This window comes from Gopherus evgoodei, chromosome 10, assembly GCF_007399415.2.
Source record: "Gopherus evgoodei ecotype Sinaloan lineage chromosome 10, rGopEvg1_v1.p, whole genome shotgun sequence".
Lineage (NCBI taxonomy): Eukaryota > Metazoa > Chordata > Testudines > Testudinidae > Gopherus > Gopherus evgoodei.
In genome coordinates this window covers 44,280,134-44,299,766 of record NC_044331.1, presented here as the reverse complement: position 1 = coordinate 44,299,766, position 19,633 = coordinate 44,280,134, and the positions used below count along the sequence as shown (strand labels likewise).

Below are 19,633 nucleotides of genomic sequence, written 5' to 3'. Positions count from 1 at the left end.
GGCATTCCAAAGGGAGCTCATTCACAGCAAACAGTAGCTGTGTTTGTTTTTTTGATAAGCAGCTTCAGAAGCCCCGAGTTCACAACAAAACAAAGAGCATAATCTTTACTTTAAAAGCATTATGGGAAGCTTCCAGAGGTCAGTTACAGCATAGTAAGATTATTCTCTGTTTACACTGGCACCTCAGTGTTATTCTCTTTATTCCTCTTGTCGAGGTGGAGTACATGCAGTGCTGTAGCCAGGGAGATACAGCGCTGTATGTGCCTTGCCAGTGTGGACGGGGAGTAAGTAAGTTACAGCACTGTAAAGCCACCAGCAGTGCTGTAACTCTCACGTGTAGCCAAGGCCTCAGCCTTCCCGTTTCAGTGGATCACCTTCCCATGGGCATAGGCAGTCACCATTCCATGGTCTGGTCACCTATTTTATGTACAAACACAAGTGGCTGTCCTATCCCATCCCTCGTCTGAAAGGGGTTTTAATGTAAGGTATAAAGCAGTACCTCAACAAGAGGGATTAAAGCAACTTTGCTTTGCTTATAAAATTAATAAACCTTCCTCTGCCCACGTTTAACTGTATTGCACCTAAATGCTGAAGAAACTGCACAGAGAGGTTTGAAGGGGGGATGCTGATGCTGAAGCAAATTGTGTTTATTAAAAAAAAAATTATCTCCATACTTTAGAAGTGAAGAGCACTCCTTGCCCAGCTTTGTGCTCTTCCGGTAAAAATCAATCCTCTCACATACTGTCATTTCCATGGGGTGCAACATTCAGCATGACTATTTCAACATAAAATTGCACCTAACATGACACCTAAATCATAACTGATCATTCTAGTAAGTAAGTTGCTTCCCATTTCACCTACTAATTGTAAGCTCTCCAGGGAAAGAACTCTGTTTTGTACAGCACCTAGCCCAGGGGGGCCTTGATCCAGAGGGATGCCTCTAGGAGCTACTGTAAAACAACTGCAAACCAGTTAAATGGGTTGTGAAGAAGTCAAACCTAGTTTAAACAGGGCACTTCTTTGGTTACAAACCACAAATTGTGAACTGTTGCTGTTCATTTAGAGTGTTTAATAGAGCAAGATTTCATCAGCCATTTGTCAGCTAAACCCTCAAAATACATTAACTTTGGTTCCTGATTGTGCTTTAATAACTTTAAAATTGCATTAGGGTCATTTTGCACAATAGTAGTTAATTGGAATGTATAACAGGGGGCTGCTGTTATTCCCAGAACCTAGCCCACATTGCACCAGGCATTCGGTGACTAAACTAAGGATCCAGTAACGTTAATTGCCCTCTCTTGTACACTCTGATTAGTTACTGTTGATTATGCAGAATAACACTGATGAAACTTGAAGGTCATTATCCCATAATACAGCTAGAATAGGACTTGTAAATGATGCCTAGGCTAGGCCTTTCAGAGGTCTGAGCACCTGATACACAGAAAGCAGTGGAAGCTGTAGGTACAGAAAACCTGTGAAACACACTGTAGGTTCCTGTCACACTAACAAAGGGTTCCTTGCACAAGTTTTTAATTCAGTGGCCTAAGGTGTGTTAGGGGCTTGAGCAGTGATTAGAGTGATTGCAATCACTGTGGGGCAAGGCGGACAAGGGCTACACCATCCTGACATTTTATGTAGATGGCAGTGGTTCTGTTTTATGTTGAAAAAGCAGCTTTTTTTGGCTGGAGCATTCTGTGGAACTGAGGGTAGAGCAGCTAGGAGATACAAACTGTTAGTGGGTGAAGGGCAGAGAAACTGGCCTCACCTTTAGTTTAACTAGTCTCTTAACTCAGAAGGAAAACAGCCTCAGATGGCTCCATTCAGGTGTGAGGTGCTTAGCTTAGCGGCAGCTGCTGGAGAAAGTTTCCCCTGCCAGGCTAGGGTAAAGTTGACAATAGCTACATTGTTCAAAAGGTGAGAGCTATCTTAGCAACAGGAAACTTTAAATGACCAAATTGGTATAACTAGCAGCAAGTTATGGGGAAGGGAGCACACTGAGGATCTTGCTGTGTTGTCTTTGCCAAATCATCTTCCTCACTCAGGCTGTCCCAACAACAGCCCTGGCTCAGGCTAATTATGTTACTTTCTTGAGTGCTAGTGATTATCACAAAGGGCTATATTTGAGAAGCCCTTAATATGGTCCCCTCTTCTCCATCACTTCCGGAGAACAAGACAGCCCAAGTGCACAGGCACTTTGGGTTACCACCATTTCTTTAGTGGTAATAATCGTTCCCCTCCCAGCACGTGTGGGGCTGAATGGACTGAAGTTTAAAAAACAAACAAGGTGCCAGTTTTCCCTTGTAGGCTGCAGTCGAGTCTGGAAAGGGTGGGAACTGATGGAACTGTAGAGACGGTCACTACCCAGCTTGTCCAACCTCAATGGCTTTAATAAGATTAGACCAGTTAGTGTCAACTGCATTTAACTTATGGGGGAGGGAGGAAGGGGATCAGAAGGTAAGTAACCCTAAGGAAACAGGCTAATTCTCAGTTCCAACACATCCTCGTGCCTGCTACCTCCCAGAACTACCTACGTTTCAGGAAGAGAACTCTCTACAGGTGTAAGTTCCCAAAAGAGGCTACAGCTGTAACTTCCCCAGGGATGCTGGAAAAGGCAGAAATGAAAGCAGCCACTTTCCAATTCTGTTTGGCTCTGTCAGCCTGTCCCTTGTCACTTAGTGACTGTGGGAATGGAATTGGTTCCAGCCTGTCACCACCAGAACAAACAGGAGAGCTGGACGTTGAAGGCAAATTACTCCACATACTTTAAAACTCCCACCCAACTGAGGCAGCGAGTTAGTAGGGTATCAAGGTACCCCCTGCCTGCCGTAAGTCTGCTCTGCTCTGCCAGCAAGAAACTTACACTATGGATGAAACTCCAATCTCCTTTCATTTGCTACTGGCTGAAGGCTGAGTCTATTACAAAGAAGTATGCTCCCTCCCCAGTCCCTGTCACCTCTACCTTGCAGGACTGACAGCACTGCGACCAGCTCTGAGGGAGGGAGCTCCTCTCCCAGTGTGAGCTAGCTGCCTGAGAAAAGGGGGCTGGAAAAGCTTTCCCCAGGTTTTTGGACAACCCTGACGAGAGGCTGGGCTTTGGTAAACAGGCATGCAGGTTGCACACATCTCCCTCTGGGCAATGCAGAGTAGCCTCTCACATTATCGTCAATGAGCATAGCCTGAACTGGTGCCCCTCCTTCAGGCCTGCGTTCAGGCTTGTTTCACTTCGTGGACTGATCTGGCTTCCACTCAATTGTCCTGTTAATTTTTCTAGCTTCTCCCCTCCTCCAGTTCTTCCACTGACCTTACTACAGGGGGCTGGTAGAGCTTCCTCTGAGCCAGCTAAAAGGCTCACTTGCTAAAGGGGCATGATCCTCTCTGGGCTCTAACTAGAGAACTGGTCCAAGCTACTGCTTTAAAAGCTGTGCAGTCACTGTGGTTGGCCCTTGCTAAACCATCCTGCTGACTCAGCCCATCTCAGTGATTCAGCACCTAAGCACTGTGTGCAATGCTACAGCAGCCCTGCCCTCAAGGAAGGAGGGGATTGCACCTCAATTACCTCATGCAGTCCCACAGCAGCACTAATGGGCAGCTCATCAGAACCTCTTCTGGGTGCCATGGAGCAAAGAATCACTGGGACAAGGATGAGGCCAGGTGCTAATGTCACTGTATTGGCATCCAGCTGCATTTTGCCTAAGCTCACAGTATGGTGAAGTCACTGCAGGCCATGCTGGGGGGCAGCTGCCCTTCCCCACTGCTTGAGTTAAGGGGTGGCAGTGAAGATTTTGCTCCCAACAGCCCAGCAGGCCCCACGCCTGCCCAGTCCGTCCAGTGCTGCTGTTCTATTCTGTGGTCAGCCTGCTTTTGCGCTTCTCTTTTCTCCGTTCTTGGGGCTCTGTAGGGGGTGTGGTCTCTTCGGGGCCTGTTTCTGAGCCCGGTTCAGGTTCCAGAGGCAGTGACGGGGGCTTTGCAAGGGGAGCCGATGCTCCAGCACCTGATGATACAACACAGGGTTAGAGTCCCATACACTCCTCTTTATGCCACAGGAAACGTCCTCTAATTCTTACAGCAAAAGGCTGTGCATGTGCAGTGACCTAGGCATGATGTATGAATTTGGATGGATTATATGGGCTAAAGGCATTAACACAGCCCAGTCAGTGTCCAGCACTGACCAGTGTTAAACAGGGCTTGGCTTTACAGTCTCTTTGATGGTATCACAGATGGCAACAACTGTCCTTTTCGGGAACAGAGCAGAAGTTAGTTGAGGTGAGCTGAAGCTCTTGTTATTGCTACTGTTGGTAAAGTCCTCTCATCCTTGGTGGTGGCTGGGATTCAGCTAGAGCTGGCAGAGGTGGTGATATTGTCTGGGTCCCTCTCTCTGGCCTCGTCTGGACACCTCTCAGGAGCAGGATGAAGAAGGCCTGGGGTCCCATGATGGTGGAGCTTCCTCCAGTTGCCTCTGATTGTTCTTCCCTGCTTCTTTTTGTTCCTTCATACTTTTCCCACAAAATATTTCTTTTAAGGACTCAGAAAGGGAGTGGTGGGTGGAATACCCCAGCCCAGCCCCACATTATTGTGTCCACCAGTTAGGCTTAGTATCTGACACATTCATTAATTTCCAGTTCTGCATCTTCTGTTCTTAACAAGCACCATTTCAACAGTAAGTGGGGAAGGAGCTGTAAGGGGAGTGGGGGCAAAGTGGTGTTGGATTAGAGTGGGTGTGGGAGGCATGGGGGAAGTAGGAAAGGCCAGAGGCAATGCATGGAGTGGTCACATTTCCTCCCCCCTCCAAAATGTTACATGTCACCTCTTGTGTGTTCACTTCCTTCTTCATGTTATTTCTTCTCTTTCCCATCCCTCTCCTTTTCCCTTCCGTCTAATAAGAGTCTGGCTTAGCTGGCCAAGACTGCATATTCTGCAATACCGCTGTGAGCCTATGCCCAGAGAGGAAATGAAAAGCAATGCCCTGAAGAGCCTGAGGCTGGTACAAGTTTGCCAGGTATCAGAGTGGCTGACAGGACCATGTGCTAGGCCTGTGTTTTTCCAGCAGTGAGTTTGCAAGTGAAAGTCAACACTAGAGCCAGAAGCTGCATTTTTATCTGTGCTGTTTTTTTCTCTCCCCTTTTGTCGGAGTTTGTCCTATTTTGTCTTCTTAGGAAACAGGGTCGCACTTTAGCAACAACAGCAGCAGCTCCAGCCCAGCTCAACTAACTTCTCTTTTCTCTCCAAAGGACAGTTATTACTATGTTAATAAAACTCTTCTAAAAATGCTCCCCTGTTGTTAAAATGAAAGCCTTGTTTAATGCTTTATATTTCAAAGACTATAACTGTTTTTCCCTCTTTTTTTGTATCTTTACTGAAAGGTTACAAAGGCATTCAATGGTGTGTTTGCCATGGTACTGGGCAGGCTGAGGTCTCTGTGTTAAACACTGAACCATGTTTAACGCTGTTTCATGTTGGACAGTTTCAGAGTCAAGTTCACACTTTTGACTCTTTGGACCTGTGACCAGGTGGACTGGGCACTGAGGCCCCCTCCTGGAGGCCTTGTGGGCCTGCCCCCCCAGAAAAGAGCAATAGAAAGGTCCTCCAAGCTGCCTAGAACGGCAGTGGGCTGGATAGATCAGTCCACTGACAGGGACTGGGGGAGTCCGGGGAGAGGAAGGAGCTGGTTGCTGGGATTCAACTAAGATGGGCCACGGGGAAGTGGCCCAGGGAAACACAGAGCAGCAATTACTAAAGAGACACAGCATGAAACTGCTATACTTAAAAGGTTCCCTGGGTTGGGACCCAGAGCAGTGTGTGGGACTGGGAAGGGAGGGAATGAGAACTGGGGCACCCCATGGAAGCGGGCTGCACTGGGACTGACTCAGCAGGGAGCTGTGGTCAGCAAACTGAGCCTAAGGGGGGTGGCTCAGCAGGAAGCTGGGGTCACTGAGGACTCAAGTATGGGCAAAGAGTCCCCAGGGAAGAACCGCTTGGGGCACTGCTCAGTTCCAAGTAGGAGCCTTGCAACCTAGCTGGACCAAGCAAGGATACCGTGATGGGCCCTGCTGGACTAGTTAAAGACTGAGCCCAGGCAGAGCTGCAGAGGAGGACACACCAACTGAGGGCACCACGATGGGCCCTGCTGGACTGTTTTAGAAGACTGCGCCCAGGGAGGGCTCCAGGACACTGGGAACATTTTGGATTGTGTACCCCAGGAGGGGTTTGTTTGTTGCACACATGGACAGAGTGTGACTTGGCCAGAGGACTGAGTCACCAAAGACTTGCCTGACAGGCGCAGTGGCCAACAGGGGGCACTGTGAGCAGAGGAAATTGAGGACACTGCAGGTGCGCACACACTCGACCAGGGTGCTTGTGAGAGATGAGTGTATTCTGTTACATGACCATCTGTTCCATCCACATTAACATAACATGCCCCAACAGTGTCAACAAGGAGTAGCCTGTCTCGCTGTTGCCCATTGACTGATGATGATTTTATTCTATTTTCTATCTGCAGTAGGATGGAACTCACTAAAAGGGAGGGGGTCTGGCTGCTGCTTGAGTTACCTGGAACAGCCCAGTGTTTGTTTTGTGAATATGAGAGGATGGCCCCCCTCCATCTTCTCCCCTCTACCAGGAGCCTGCATCTCTCTTCTGCCCCCTCCAATCTCAGCCACTTGTTTTCTAATGAAGGAAGACAAGGGATCCCACTGTTGACATCACCTCCATCCCAGAGCCAAGGGAAGAAACTGATTTCATGGTCACACACTCACCAGCATAGCTAGGACAGGAAGAGAAACTGTTCGATTTCAGCAACCTCATAGGAGCACTACGCTATAAAACATAGTGCTCGTATTCCATAGGGAGAACACTTTTGTTCCACACACACACAACTCATGGAGTTGGGCTTGTCACATGCCAAGTTCTTGTGCCTACATGTGAGACATGCAAGTGTCTTGCGAAATATACTCCATATCCCAGGGTACAGGGAGTGGGACAGATGTGCCCACTTGGCAGTGAATACTTCCTCTAATCCCAACACCCTCTCCTCTCATGCCATACAGACATGCAAAAGAGACCTACCTGTAGAAAGCTGCATAGTCTTCCCATACCCAGCTGCTGAAGACATGGCCTGACCCAGGGCTTGGTTAGAGCCCAGAGGTTGCTGAGTGCTAGAGGGTTTGCTAGATGTAGCAACTCGCTGCTTTGATTTGGAATCTTTGACGGGTTTAGTCCAGACCAGACTCTCCCCCGCCTGCAGGGCAGCTCCCACCTTCTGGGCCACATCCACCATCTTCTCGTGCAACAGAAAGAAAGAAAGAAAGAAAGAAAGAAAGAAAGAAAGAAAGAAAGAAAGAAAGAAAGAAAGAAAGAAAGAAAATCACCATCAGGAACACTTGCGGCAGGAGCCAGGGTAGCAGCACCTGTTCACGCAGGGACCACTATGCTCCACTTCCAACTGTGGGTTTTAGCAGCAGCTTCACTCTAGAGCTGGGCTTACAGCAAGAACCGTGACCAGCTCGGAGGCAACGTGACACACAGTGTAAGGGTTTCCCAACAGGAAATGGCAACTCACAGTGGCCTCCACTCTAGTCGTAGGCGCGGGAGTAAGTGGTGCCCCTCGCTAAAGGTGCATTCTTTTTCAAGAAAGGCAGGCTGTGCAATACACTACAGCTCGACACTCGGCCCTGAGAAACCTGGGTGAGGAGGAGCTGATTGTGAAGGTTTCAGATGAGGTCACTGACTTCTTCCCCAAATCTCACACACTCGGAGGATGGGAGATGGAAAGAGACACTGCATTTTGTTTCTTACCAGGAGCTATGAGCTCAGATTCAGTATCACAATACACTGCACAGAGTTACATGTAACTGGCTAGCGCAGCCACAGTGCTGTAGAGAAGCACAGCTCTGAAAATCCATTTGCTATTTTAATAGCAGAGATGAAGCAAGTAGCTTTCACTGGGCACCTGGTCCAGCTAGATAACTGACCCATTCTCTATTAACTGGACTCAGGTCCCAAAAGGTATAGGGACCCTCCTGCTCCTGGATACCACTCAGTGAGTTAACATGCTGTGCAGAGGTGTGGTTTCCAAAGAGCACTGAAAGATTCACATTAATTGAGCCATGCAGACCCTCCTGAGGCACAGTGAAGGTTACCTAATGGTTCTGACTCAGCTAGGGTGCACCTCAGAACCTTTAGGGACCCTTCAGTGTGCCCCAGCAGGGTCTACTAAGACCAATTAATGCACCACACATCAGTGCACTTCAGATATCCTCCCATCCCCGTACCCCACCATGCGGACAAGTCCTCTTACAGCACAGGATCACCAGCTATTTGCTTCCAGCTGGCTGTTCTTATTAACATACCTCAGGATCAAAGTCGAGAGTGCTGTTCTCCTTCAGGGCATTGACCTTCTTCTCCATCTCGTAGTATTGGCATAGTGCTCCCTTCTTATCCCCCTGGTTGTAGAGCAGCACAGCGTAGTTCAGATTGACCAGGGGATTGCACCTGGAGCAGATATACCACAGGATCAGTAACATACACTGCCAAGAGTAACATTCTTAAATCTCAGGTGAGAACCTATCCTGATAGTAGCACTGTGCTGAGCTGGCTACATCCGGCAAAGCTGGTGATCCCACGCTACACAGACTACTAAACCAAACAGCCTCCAGGTGCTCCACATGTAACCATGGCAACCTTCCTGGGAAGCAAGTGCTCAGAGCAATGCAGTGAGATTGCTCTAGTGTTAACGTTGTTTTTGTTTTTTTTTTTGAGAGTGAACGCAGTCCCCCACTACCACAAATTATGCAGTCGAGTTTCCCGCATTTCGGGAAATCGCAGGGGTCAGCACACCTGCAATGCAATGGATGAGCCAGTTGTTCAGCTGTTTCTAGTTGAAGCCCCTGGTTTCTGCTGCTCCTAACCTTTCAGGCTGACATGTTCCATGCTTGATCTCTGCTGGAAAGCAAATTGTTTTTGAAAGACCAAGCACATTTGGTTCAGCAATTCTGAAGTAGGAAAAATAATACACTTTCCTCACCCACAAAAAAAACTGTGCAACGTTTGGGACCAGCTCTACAGGCTAAATGGCTGGGGCTGTCACTTACAGTGGGGTGCAGGAACGGCCCCAATGAGACGGTGTGCATGAGTGTGTTCTGGCTAAGAGCAGGTTTGCTGCAGAGCTCCTAGAGAACACCAAGGCAGGGTGAGCTACTCTGCTTCTTGGCAGGTGTGTAGCTATGGAGGCACCTGGGGAAGCCTGGCTGACAGAGAAGCCATGAACACAAACTGGGTTTGTGTGCACAGTTGTATACAACTTGCTCCAAAATGGCAGCAGGCACCCTCAGTTTGGTAGGGAAATTTGTGCTCAGTGAACTGTGTGCACTGAGCAAGTGAAGTATTCCACGCAAACCTGGTTTCAATGTTAATGGCTCCTCCGACTGCTTAGCCTCCTGCTAAAGTCTCTCTCTAAGCTAAACCTGGGCACCCAAGGACCATCCAAGGACCACTGGAGGGAAGCCCCACTGCTGCATTCCTTAGCAGATCTGCAGTTGGAGTAAGTGCCTGTGAGTGACACTTTGAGCTGCAGTGTGCGGCACCTTTGTACAAATTTCGTCCATGTCTCCCATCCCCTGCCCCAGGGGAGCTGGGTGAATTGGCAGCTGTGAAGTCAGGCTGCTTGTCAACAGGAGGAGGTAGGAAGCATCCTATGGACTCCTCATCTGAACACCCGCAAATCTTAAAGTGCCCAGTGGTTCAGTGTTCGGGGGGGTCTTTACACTGTGCTGGGAAAGCCCTGCTCTGATCCATGAAAGGCTTCCGCTGCTCTGAAGATTTGCAGAAGGGCTCTCTCCTCACAACTGTGGGACAAGACAAGCTGGTGGCGTAAGACCACACGGTTCCAGGTTCTGGAACTGACACATGCCACTGACAGTGTTTGACAAGCCAGCAGAGCCTCAGGATGCTGCAGAACAAAGTTCTCACATCCTTTTCCCCCCCCCATCTTCCTTCCCTTCCACCCAAAAAGTCTGTAAAAAGTTCCATACAAGGACAATGTTAAAAATGTGTCAAAGATTAACTTTGCTCCTTTATGTGTATGCAGTCAAAGAGAAACAGTTGGTGGTCCTGTAACTGAGGACTGTCTTAATGCGTGTGCACAAAGAGGCTGTGGCATTCCCCGATGTCGGGGTGCTGTGTGGTGCAGTCCTAAGGATGCAATGCTGTGCATATTTCAGAAACGCAGTTTGTCTCCCAGAATTCTCATTCTCCAAAACTTCCAGGGTCTTAGTTAATGCACAATAACCCCATGCAGTCGCTTTCCCTCCGGTAGTTCCTGCAGTGCTCTGACAGCGCCAGTTGTGTGGGCAAGCTAAACAAGCGAAACAGTTGACTCCCTCTGCTCTCTGTTGGTTTATGGACATCAGTGGCCAGGTCCCCTTTCTTCCTTGAACAGATAACATGGCTTACATTCTGAGATTCCCAAATTTGCCTGCACTGACAACTCACTAGGAGTCTGAACTCAGCACAAACTTTGTAGAAAACTGAGCAAAATGTGTCTGCCTCCTTGTGGATACAAACAGGTGATCCACTGAGACAACGGGTCCCAGCAGGCAATGCTCTGTCTTGATCCAAGTGGCCTGATGCTCGCAGTTCATTCTGACTTGCAGGCTGAGGTAGAGGGCCATGGGCTGTGTTTGGCAAGGTCCTCTATAGAATCAGAATCACCTTCCAAGGGGAGGGAGACTAATAAGCAAGTGGATTAGAGGCACAGTTTATAGTTGTACTTCTCCCCCAGGGAGGATGACCTTGCATGTAAGAGCAAGGATGAAGCATCTGCATCTATTGCAACACATGCAGAGCAAGTGGGCAGTGCTTCTGAACGCTAATCAATAAAGTCGCATGAGGGGGCTGACACCCAGTCCCGGTGTGAAAAGAGGCTGTTGGTGCTGGCCATGGAGACCAGCACCTTTACTCTCTCCTACAATACAGAGGCCACGCTCTTTGTGAAAGGTTCAAGTGCTGGAGACTGAAGCTTTGCAGACATTGAGAAGCAGCAAATCAGACTGTGTGCAGACCATGACCTGCGTTCCGTCTAATTTTTCCCACCCATGTGCAGAATAAATTTTGTTATGTGACACATCACCTTCCTATTGGTGCACATAACAAAATTCATGTGGTGGGGTGGGGCCAAGGAGTTCAGTGTGGGAGGGGGCTCCGGGTGGGGGCAGATGGTTGGGGTGCAGGGTGTGGATTGGGGTGTGTGAGGGCTCTGACTGGGGGTGTGGGCTCTGGGGTAGGGCCGGGGATGAGGGGCTCAGCGCTGGGGCAGAGGGTGGAGGTGCGGGGCTGAGGGTGTGGGCTATGGGGTGGGGCTGGGGATGAGGAGTTTGTGGTGCACTAGGGCTCCCCGGGGCTACAGTGGAGAGGGAGGACTCCCCGCCCCGGCTCTGTCTCCCCACAGCAGCACCTGGGCTCGGGGGGAGAGGCAGATCCAGGCCGGGTCAGGGCTGGGGGAGGGGCACCTCTCCCCCTGCCGCGGCAGGTCCGGGGCCAGGCTGGGGCGCCTTTCCCCCGGACGCGGCAGGTCTGGGGCTGGGCTGGGTCAGGGAAGGGGGAGGGGCTCCGCAGCAGGTTTGAGGAGAGGCATCTCTCCCTGCCGCAGCCCTGAGTGTCAGCACGTCGTATAATAGGCAGCTGTGCAGGTTAGCAGAAATTTAGGCCATGACTATGGGTCACGAGTAAACAATGCAACAATGCCGTAACTAAGGAAACTGTTAAAAAAGTGATCTGATCACGTTTAGGACCTAACTTATTAATTTCTGTCAACACAGAAGCTAATTTCTAAAGAACTGATCCCACATCTAAAAACCTCACTGCCTCTGTCAGAGCCCAGGAAATAGATACACCATGGAGAACAACCTTTATGCAAAAAACACTGGAGTGGGGGTAGGCGAGAGCTGATTCAGATGAGCTGTCCCCAAAGAGCAGAGAAGGAAGTGGATAGGTAAGACAATCATTATTTAAGGAAGCAATGGGAGAAAGGAGACCTGTATATTAGCCACTGCCAGAAAGAGGAGACATCTTTTATAAAGACACCCACAAGCTCCTTTTCTTTCCAGACCTCAGTCTGGCACCCAGGGCAAATATCACGCTGCTGCTGCTGCTGCTGCTGCTGCTGCTGCTGCTATAAAAATTATTTATTGAGATGGAAACAGAAACTGCAGTCAACTGTGAGATATACCAGAAGAGAATATCCGTGGGAATGGGATAACTGGAGAGAGTACAAGGGATGTCAACTGAACAAACCACAGAGATCCAAGGCTTAAAACAGCCTGAGTTTGCCTCTCAGCAATTAATAGCCGTTGGCTTTAACGTCAGTTTTTATGCGGTTTTGTTTTTCTGCTAATTCTACATGGCTGCGGCATCATGAGAGTGCCAGGTACTTAGGCAGTATTTGTAAAGCTGAATTCTTTGATCTACCCACAAAACACACTACCAAGCAGCCAGAATGCGCTCCTTAACTCATCTGATCCCCTGACAACACACAGAGGGGCTTAGATTCTGAAAGCTGGAAGAAAGATAAAGGACTTGGTGGGCAGTGAATTTGATTTGAATGCTTGTTTCAGATATGCAGCATGCTCCCTTATTGTAGGTATATTGTGTAGTGTTCCCAAGTTACCTATGACACATTATTGGCAAAGGTGCAGTTCGACTTTCAAAAGCAACTCAGTAAAAAGAGCACAGTGGGGAACTGTGTATCTTGTCTCTCAATAACTCGTGTCTAAATGTGCTCAGTTTATGAGCTTTCAAACAGCCTTGCAAATTCTCATCAGGTTCCCTAAGTCAGCCTGAGATTTTCCTCCCTACACCTCTTCACAAGTAACATTATGCAAGCCCCATTTCTTCAATGAGATTGCATGGTTGTAGTGGGAACTGAGGGCAGGATTTGTCCACATGATTTGACCACAGTTAACAATTCTGCTGATGCATGATTGGGAAGAGACTCCAGCTGTCTCTCCCAGTGCTGTGTAGGGCTAACAGGAGTAAGAACTTTGCTACTAAAGTGAGCAGGTCAACTCTCAATACATTAGGATTAAGACTTACTGGTCCAGCGCTACAGCTTGCTCATAGGATCGTTTAGCATTCTCAACATCTTCGAGGTTTGTCAGAGCCACTGTCCGAAGAAACACAGGAACACAAATAAGCTCACTAGCAATGCAAAGCTTCCAATGCACTCCTCAGAAATGGATTTTTCTGATTTCCCAGGCATACAGCCTATTTGCAAAGGATAGTTCTAAATGTCAATGCTTTATTCCACTGCTCTTGGAACCTCTGCATTGGAATCAGGAACAGCAATGACACCTCCACAGGAACTGATTTTAAACTGTTTAGCTAGCTGAAAGCATGGGACAAACACTCCTATTAAACCTGTCAATCAAGATTTTTGTAGCTAGCTATGCCCACTCCACGGCACGTCTTGCTTCTATGCAGAAACCAATACCACTATGAATACCTCCACACCCAGCCAACTGCAGTAAAGTAAGTAAATGGAAAGAAAATGGTGAATTCTCTGTAACTTGAAGTCTTTAAACTATGATTTGAGGACTTCAGTAACTCAGCCTGAGGTTATGGGTCTATTTCAGGAGTGTGGGTGGGAGGTGTGTGAGGTTCTGTGGCCTGCGATGTGCGGGAGGTCAGACTAGATAATCACGATGGTTTCTTCTGATCTTAAAGTATCAGAGGGTAGCCGTGTTAGTCTGGATCTGTACCCACGAAAGCTCATGCTCCAAAACGTCTGTTGGTCTGTAAGGTGCCACAGGAATCTTTGCTGCCTTTTCTGATCTTAAAGTGTATGAGACCAGGAGCTGAGTCCCAGAAAGAAGAGAGACATTAGCTATCTGTCTGGATTCTAGGAATCCTGCAATTAAGCTACCTGCTCAAAGTCAGGGCTTCTATACAGGTTACTCAGTGGCGGATTTAGAATTAGTGGGGCCCTGTCCTCCGCTTCATTTTTGGGACCCAGCCAAGAAAAAGAACACTCTCTCTTACCTCCCCCCTGCCCCTGTTTTTCATTCTTTTTTTCTTCATCCTCCTCCTATAAGTAATAGCAAGTAAATGAAAATAAACTGAGGTATCTTGATTGTTTTTGTAGTCTAACATTTTCCAGAGACCACTTGAAAATGGCTGAGGGTCTCGGCGGACCACTTAATGATTTTTCCAAACACTGTTTGTACCATTAGCTACCTATTATAAAGCACTTTGGATAAGAGCGTTTTATTTAAAAAAAAATTGTAAAAAAAACATTGGGGTACATGGTCTGGCCACGAGTTAGGGTGTGGGAAGGGGCACAGGGCTGGGACAGGGAGTTGGGGTGTGGAGCGCTTACCTGGGGCAGGTCCCGTTTGGTGTGAGGGGTGCAGGTGGGGGTGTGTGCAGGAGTCAGGGAGGGCAGGGAGTGTGTGAGGGGGGTGCAGGAGTCAGGGTTGGGGGTGCAGGGTCTGGGAGGAAGTTAGGGTGCAGGAGCGGGTTGGAGTGCAGGAGGGGGCTCAGGTCTGGCCAGGAGTTAGGATGCAGGAGGGGGCTTGGGGTTGGGGTGTGGAGCATTTACCTGGGGCAGCTCCCATTTGGTGCGAGGGGTGCAGGTGGGAATGGGGGGGAGGGTGCAGGAGCTCGTTTGGTGCTCAGTAGGGATGTGGGGGGTGCAAGAGTCAGGGCACGGGATGTGAGGGGGCTGAGTGTGAGAGGGGTGCAGAAGTCAGGGCTGGGGGTGCAGGGTCTGGGAGGGAATCAGGATGCAGGACGGGGCTCAGAGTTGGGGCAAGAGGTTAGGGTGTGGAGCACTTACCTGAGGCAGCTCCCATTTGGTGCAAAGGGGTGCAGGTGGGAATGTGGGGGGGGAGGTGCAGAAGCTCCCATTTGGTATTCAGGGTGGGGATGTAGGGGGGTGCAGGAGTCAGGGCATGGGGGGCTGGGTATGTGTGGGGGGTACAGGAGTCAGGGAGAGCAGGTTACTGGGAGTGGAGGGGGCAGGAGTCAGGGCAGGGGGCTGGGGTGGTGGGGGTGCTTCCAGCCCCCTACCCCGAGTGGCTCACAGCAGGGGTTTGGGGGGGTATGTGTAGGGTGAATGTGGGGACCACACCTTTGCTCCGCCCTGCCCTGATTCCATCCCCTTCCCCAAGACCCTGCCCCCACCTCGTCCCCTGAGCACCGGCAAACAGCTGTTTGGTGGTGGGGGAAGCGGCACGCTCAGGGGAGGAGGCGGGGGAGAGGAGAGCCTGGCTGGTGGGTGCGGAACCTGCAGCATGAGCCCTAGGAGCCGGCAGGACCAAGCTTTTGCCCCTGCAGCTGCCCGACACTTGGGCCCTCTGTTGTTGGTGGGTCCCATGCCAGGGCACCCTGTCTTTTACTGTAAATCCACCTCTGTGCTTACCCAGGTTGTTTAATCTCCCAGCACCTCTACCAGAGTAGACAGAACAAGGTGAATCCCCCTCTTGAATGTACACAATCCCCTTACCAGTGGGCTTGCAATGCCTGGTTTCTAGTTTTTCTAACCTTGGATTTAGTGCTGGTGAGGAGTGCCAGACTGAGGATACCACAGAAGCCCCAGTGCTCTAAGCACAGAAGTCATTGCATGAGCAGCACCAGTGCAAGCTTCTCTGCATCACCCCACAATGGTCCTCCCACAAAAGCTGGGATCAGCCATGTTGGTTTGGTGGGACTACACACTAGTCTATAGCAAAAACTGTATTTCGATGAGCAAGAAGGCATTGACTTTTGGTCACTGCTGATCTGATTTCAAACCAGCCCATGACCTGGTGATGAAAATCTTTTGAATACCAGAGTGCTGAGTTATCCAGTCTCAGATAACAACTGGCATCACCTCTTGCTTTCCCACCGTAAAATCTGGTATTTCCCAAAGACAATATTCATACAGCTCTGTGGGGTAGGAGTAAGGGGAGAGGGCAGAAGGGAAGGGTCATTTACCTGCCAGGAGCATGTAGAGCTCTCCCATCCGGGGCTGGAAGTTGACAGCGGCGCTGAGAAAGTGGAAAGCAGATGCATACTGCTGCATTGTCAGGTGGACTAGCCCCAAATTGTACAGAATCTTCCAGTCAAAAGGAGATAAGTAGTTGGCTCGCTTCAGGCAACTGATAGCCTGCAAAGAGGAACAACACTGCTAGTAACGTGCCCTGAGTGGTCAAGACTTTCTCCAGTCTCCACCACAGAGGGAGGCTCCTTGTTTTATATTTGTTCTTACACAAATCAAATTAAATATAGTTGGAAATGGAAGGGAACCAGGCACTTACTGCCACGTATTTCTTCTTGCCGAAGAAGCACATTCCAATGTTGTTCCATAATGGGGGGCTTTCAGGCATGGTGTAGGCTATTACCCTGTACTTGGTGAGGGCTACATCAAAATCACCGTGAGTCTGCATCATACTGCCAGCTGCCAAGATAGCCTTCAAAAGAGCTCGACAGTGAGTGGTTGAGACACTGAGCTTCCCCAAACACAGTGAGGAGAAAATGCTACAAAGTTATTAAACTAAAAACAAGGCCAATGGTTTGAGTGAAGATTCTCTTTGGGGAACTTTCTGCTAGAGAATTGAGAACAACTGGGAAATCTACATCCTGGCTCGGAGAGGGCAGGGCATTGGGAAGGGTCCCACACTTTCCACATTCTCTTTCCTGTTCAATGTGGCTAATAAACGCTGCATCCTGACTAGCTAATACTCTTTCAGTGATTCACAATAACAGCTTCCAGAAGTCTGGGCTCTGAAAAGGTTTCTTTTATATGACAAACTGGAACAGAAACCTTCTCAGGGCAACTTAAGGGGAGATGAAAACATTCCTTAACTCCAAGGCATGTACAGCAAACCCTGGACAGCTCACACTACTGGCTGAGGGTGACAGCAAACTACTGAACATATGTGATTAAAAAGAAAATCAAAGATACTGCACCAAAATTTACTTAGTTTAAACTAAACTACATTTGTCTAATAAATTATTTGTAATACTTCACAGTGAGCTGGCGTAAAGTCTGGAAAAGTAATGTAGTCTTCATCATAATAATACTTGGTTTGTATTTATTCATTGCTTTGCCATCCATAGATCTCAAAATGATTTACATTATCCCCATTATTCAGATCCCATCCTCAACTAGCTAGACCAAAGTTACCCCTCACTATAGCTCACAGAGAGACCGTGTAAGAATTATGATCTGTGCAGACTAGCAAAGGAATGATGTTCCATCACACCATCCTTATTCACTTGTGTCTGTGTTCTGCTCCAGAAAGTTGCAGAGGTACACTGAATTCCCAGGAATGTGATGCACAGTTCTCGTGATGAATTGCAACAGTTTGAAGTAATAGATTAGAGAAAAGCAATTTCCATTTGTTTAAAATTCTTCTATGGAAAATATATTAAAACTTTCCATTATAAGCAAATAGGCCCCACAGATAACACCCTCTAGCCTCATCAAATGGAGGCCACAGAAATGCGTTTTGGAACAAGCTTTTTGGGAGCATGGCCCCCTTTTCAGCCCATGCTCTGGTACTGGGGATATTTTACACAAGAATTAGTTTTTATGGGCCTAATGCCATCACTAAACTGGCTTGTATATATTCTTTATGGTACCTTATAATTGGTGGGATCATATGTAAGTGCATTTCCAAGATGTTCAAATGCCTTCTGATAAACCCCAAGCTGGGAAAAGACAAAGGAGTGTCAGAAATGCAGGCTCAGAAGGGTTAAATGTGCAGATAACAAACAGTGTTTTTGGTTATCACTTAAAGTAAGGGATTCAGAAGAGTTAGCTTTATTCTGTTGCAGTTACACTCTCACGTGTGCAGTGCTCTTACTTCACAATCCACAACCAGCTGGAACAAAACGGATTCCTCTGATAAAAGAGGGAACACAACTCAACTTGATGCAGACTGTCTAGCCCAGAAAATAGATTTCCATATAGTTGTGTTGGGGAATAAGAATGAATTGGATTTTTTTCTACAAAGGAGCAGGGACTGACTTCCTGAGCACCATAAGCCACAGCACAGATTCCCTGACCACTTTTCCTCCCTCCCCGTGCTCTTCACAGTGCCCTTCCCTGGACAGAAATGCCCTAAAGTCTATCTGCTTAGACTGCCCTCAACTTCTGAAGTCAATGGGACTTGAGTGCTCAGCAGCATTGCAGCCCATACAGTAGTCAGGCTAACCCTGATCACATGCTTAAGTCCCACTGGATTCAATGGAGATGCTCAGGAATTACACTGGTATAATTAAGATATCAATTCAACTCATTATTCAAACTCCATTACCTTCCTCCTCCCCCAGAACTGCCCCAGTGCCTACTGACAGCAGGTATCTAACCCTGCTGTGACTCATGGAGACAATCAAGACTGGCAAGGTATTTGGAGTGAATTTTGGAGTCCAGGGATGTGACACACCACAAACAAGGGAAGTCACAGTGTGGACAGTTGTGCAAGTTTCTGCCCACGCTACTCTGCCCAAGTACCATACTTCGCTCTGCCTCTCCTGCTCCCTCCACAGCTCTACTGATGTCCTTCAATCTTGGCCTGCAGCCCCTTGAGCAAAGGATGACAGCTGTACCAAATACTGCAGTGAGGAGGTAGTTTGGGAGACAGATGATCTTTTGCTCATGACCCAAGTCCCCAGTGATAAACGTGCTTGTGTTATTTAAATCAATTCCAATTTTCTCCAAGGTGCATTAGTGTTAAACAATTTCATGGCTGCTCTCCTAGGAGAATAACTCACTAAGCTCCATACCCAGAAACAAGATAATGACTAGTCAAGTTTTATTGTACTTAGGAGAATGAGTAACACAATTAGGGCAGTAGCCAAACAGAATTTCTGCTCTGGCTCAGAACCAGGAAATCAAGTTACCCCCCTTCAGGAGCCAAATGAGAAAAGAAGAGACAGAGGAGCAAGCTCCATCTTGTCTGATGTGGCCTTTTGAGAAATATGTCAAACTCACACGGAGATGAATAGAACTTTATTCCAGATGCAACTGCCAGGCTATTTAAAATATAATTAGGTCCACATAGTAGCAACAGTGTTTAGTACCTGCAAATAGAGTAAACCCAGGGTCGTAAGCAGCTCTGTGTTTTCTGGAGAAAACCTGAAATACAAAACCCAAAGTTTTACAATGTCTTGGTGGTACTAATACAGGGTGCAGTACGGAACCCGAGACTCCACTCAATGTAAGAAAGATCCCTCTTACTACTGCTAATAAAACCAGCTAATAACATCGCCCTCACCACCTCCGCGTGGTGTTTATGGCACATGTTATATCTGAACACCTCAAAATGTTTTACAAAAATGAATCACTCCTCATGCCCCTCTGGGAAGGAGGGAGTATTTTATGTGGGTAAAGTGAAGTGCAGGAGGTTAAATGTCTTGTTTAAGATCTCTCAGTGAGTCAGTGTCAGAGCTGGAAACAGATCACCTTTCCCAAGGCAGAATGCAGGCGATAGCTTTATGGTTGATGGGTAACATACACTACCCCATTCAGCTGAACTGAGAACAACACTGACTCACCCAAAATGGACACTTAAAATGAACGTGTCACGTGTTTTCAGTTGCCATTTGTGATTCCCAAGCCCTCATCTGTACAGTTTTGTAGGCTCTTCAAAAAGCCTCC

The 19,633-nt window shown here is 48.2% G+C and overlaps 1 protein-coding gene and 1 non-coding gene across 17 annotated transcripts in view; both read right to left on the bottom strand.

Moving 5' to 3' along the window:
- Window positions 1-282: 282 nt before the first annotated feature.
- Window positions 283-19,633, bottom strand: part of BBS4 (Bardet-Biedl syndrome 4) — a 105,936-nt gene continuing 86,585 nt past the window's right edge. For 15 of the 16 annotated variants that reach the window (XM_030577485.1, XM_030577487.1, XM_030577495.1 and 12 more), the window contains 8 exons: window positions 19,057-19,111; window positions 17,614-17,682; window positions 16,287-16,439; window positions 15,964-16,135; window positions 13,084-13,153; window positions 8,346-8,487; window positions 7,063-7,273; window positions 283-3,991 (listed from right to left, as the gene is read on the bottom strand). In XM_030577485.1, the coding sequence (XP_030433345.1) occupies window positions 3,840-3,991; window positions 7,063-7,273; window positions 8,346-8,487; window positions 13,084-13,153; window positions 15,964-16,135; window positions 16,287-16,439; window positions 17,614-17,682; window positions 19,057-19,111 (1,024 nt within the window). In that variant the 3' untranslated portion in view covers window positions 283-3,839. The remainder of the gene's footprint in view (window positions 3,992-7,062; window positions 7,274-8,345; window positions 8,488-13,083; window positions 13,154-15,963; window positions 16,136-16,286; window positions 16,440-17,613; window positions 17,683-19,056; window positions 19,112-19,633) is intronic. The other variant, XM_030577489.1, reaches the window with a different exon arrangement.
- Window positions 8,751-8,906, bottom strand: LOC115659305. The gene has a single exon (XR_004002524.1). It is a non-coding gene; the product is annotated as a U1 spliceosomal RNA (small nuclear RNA).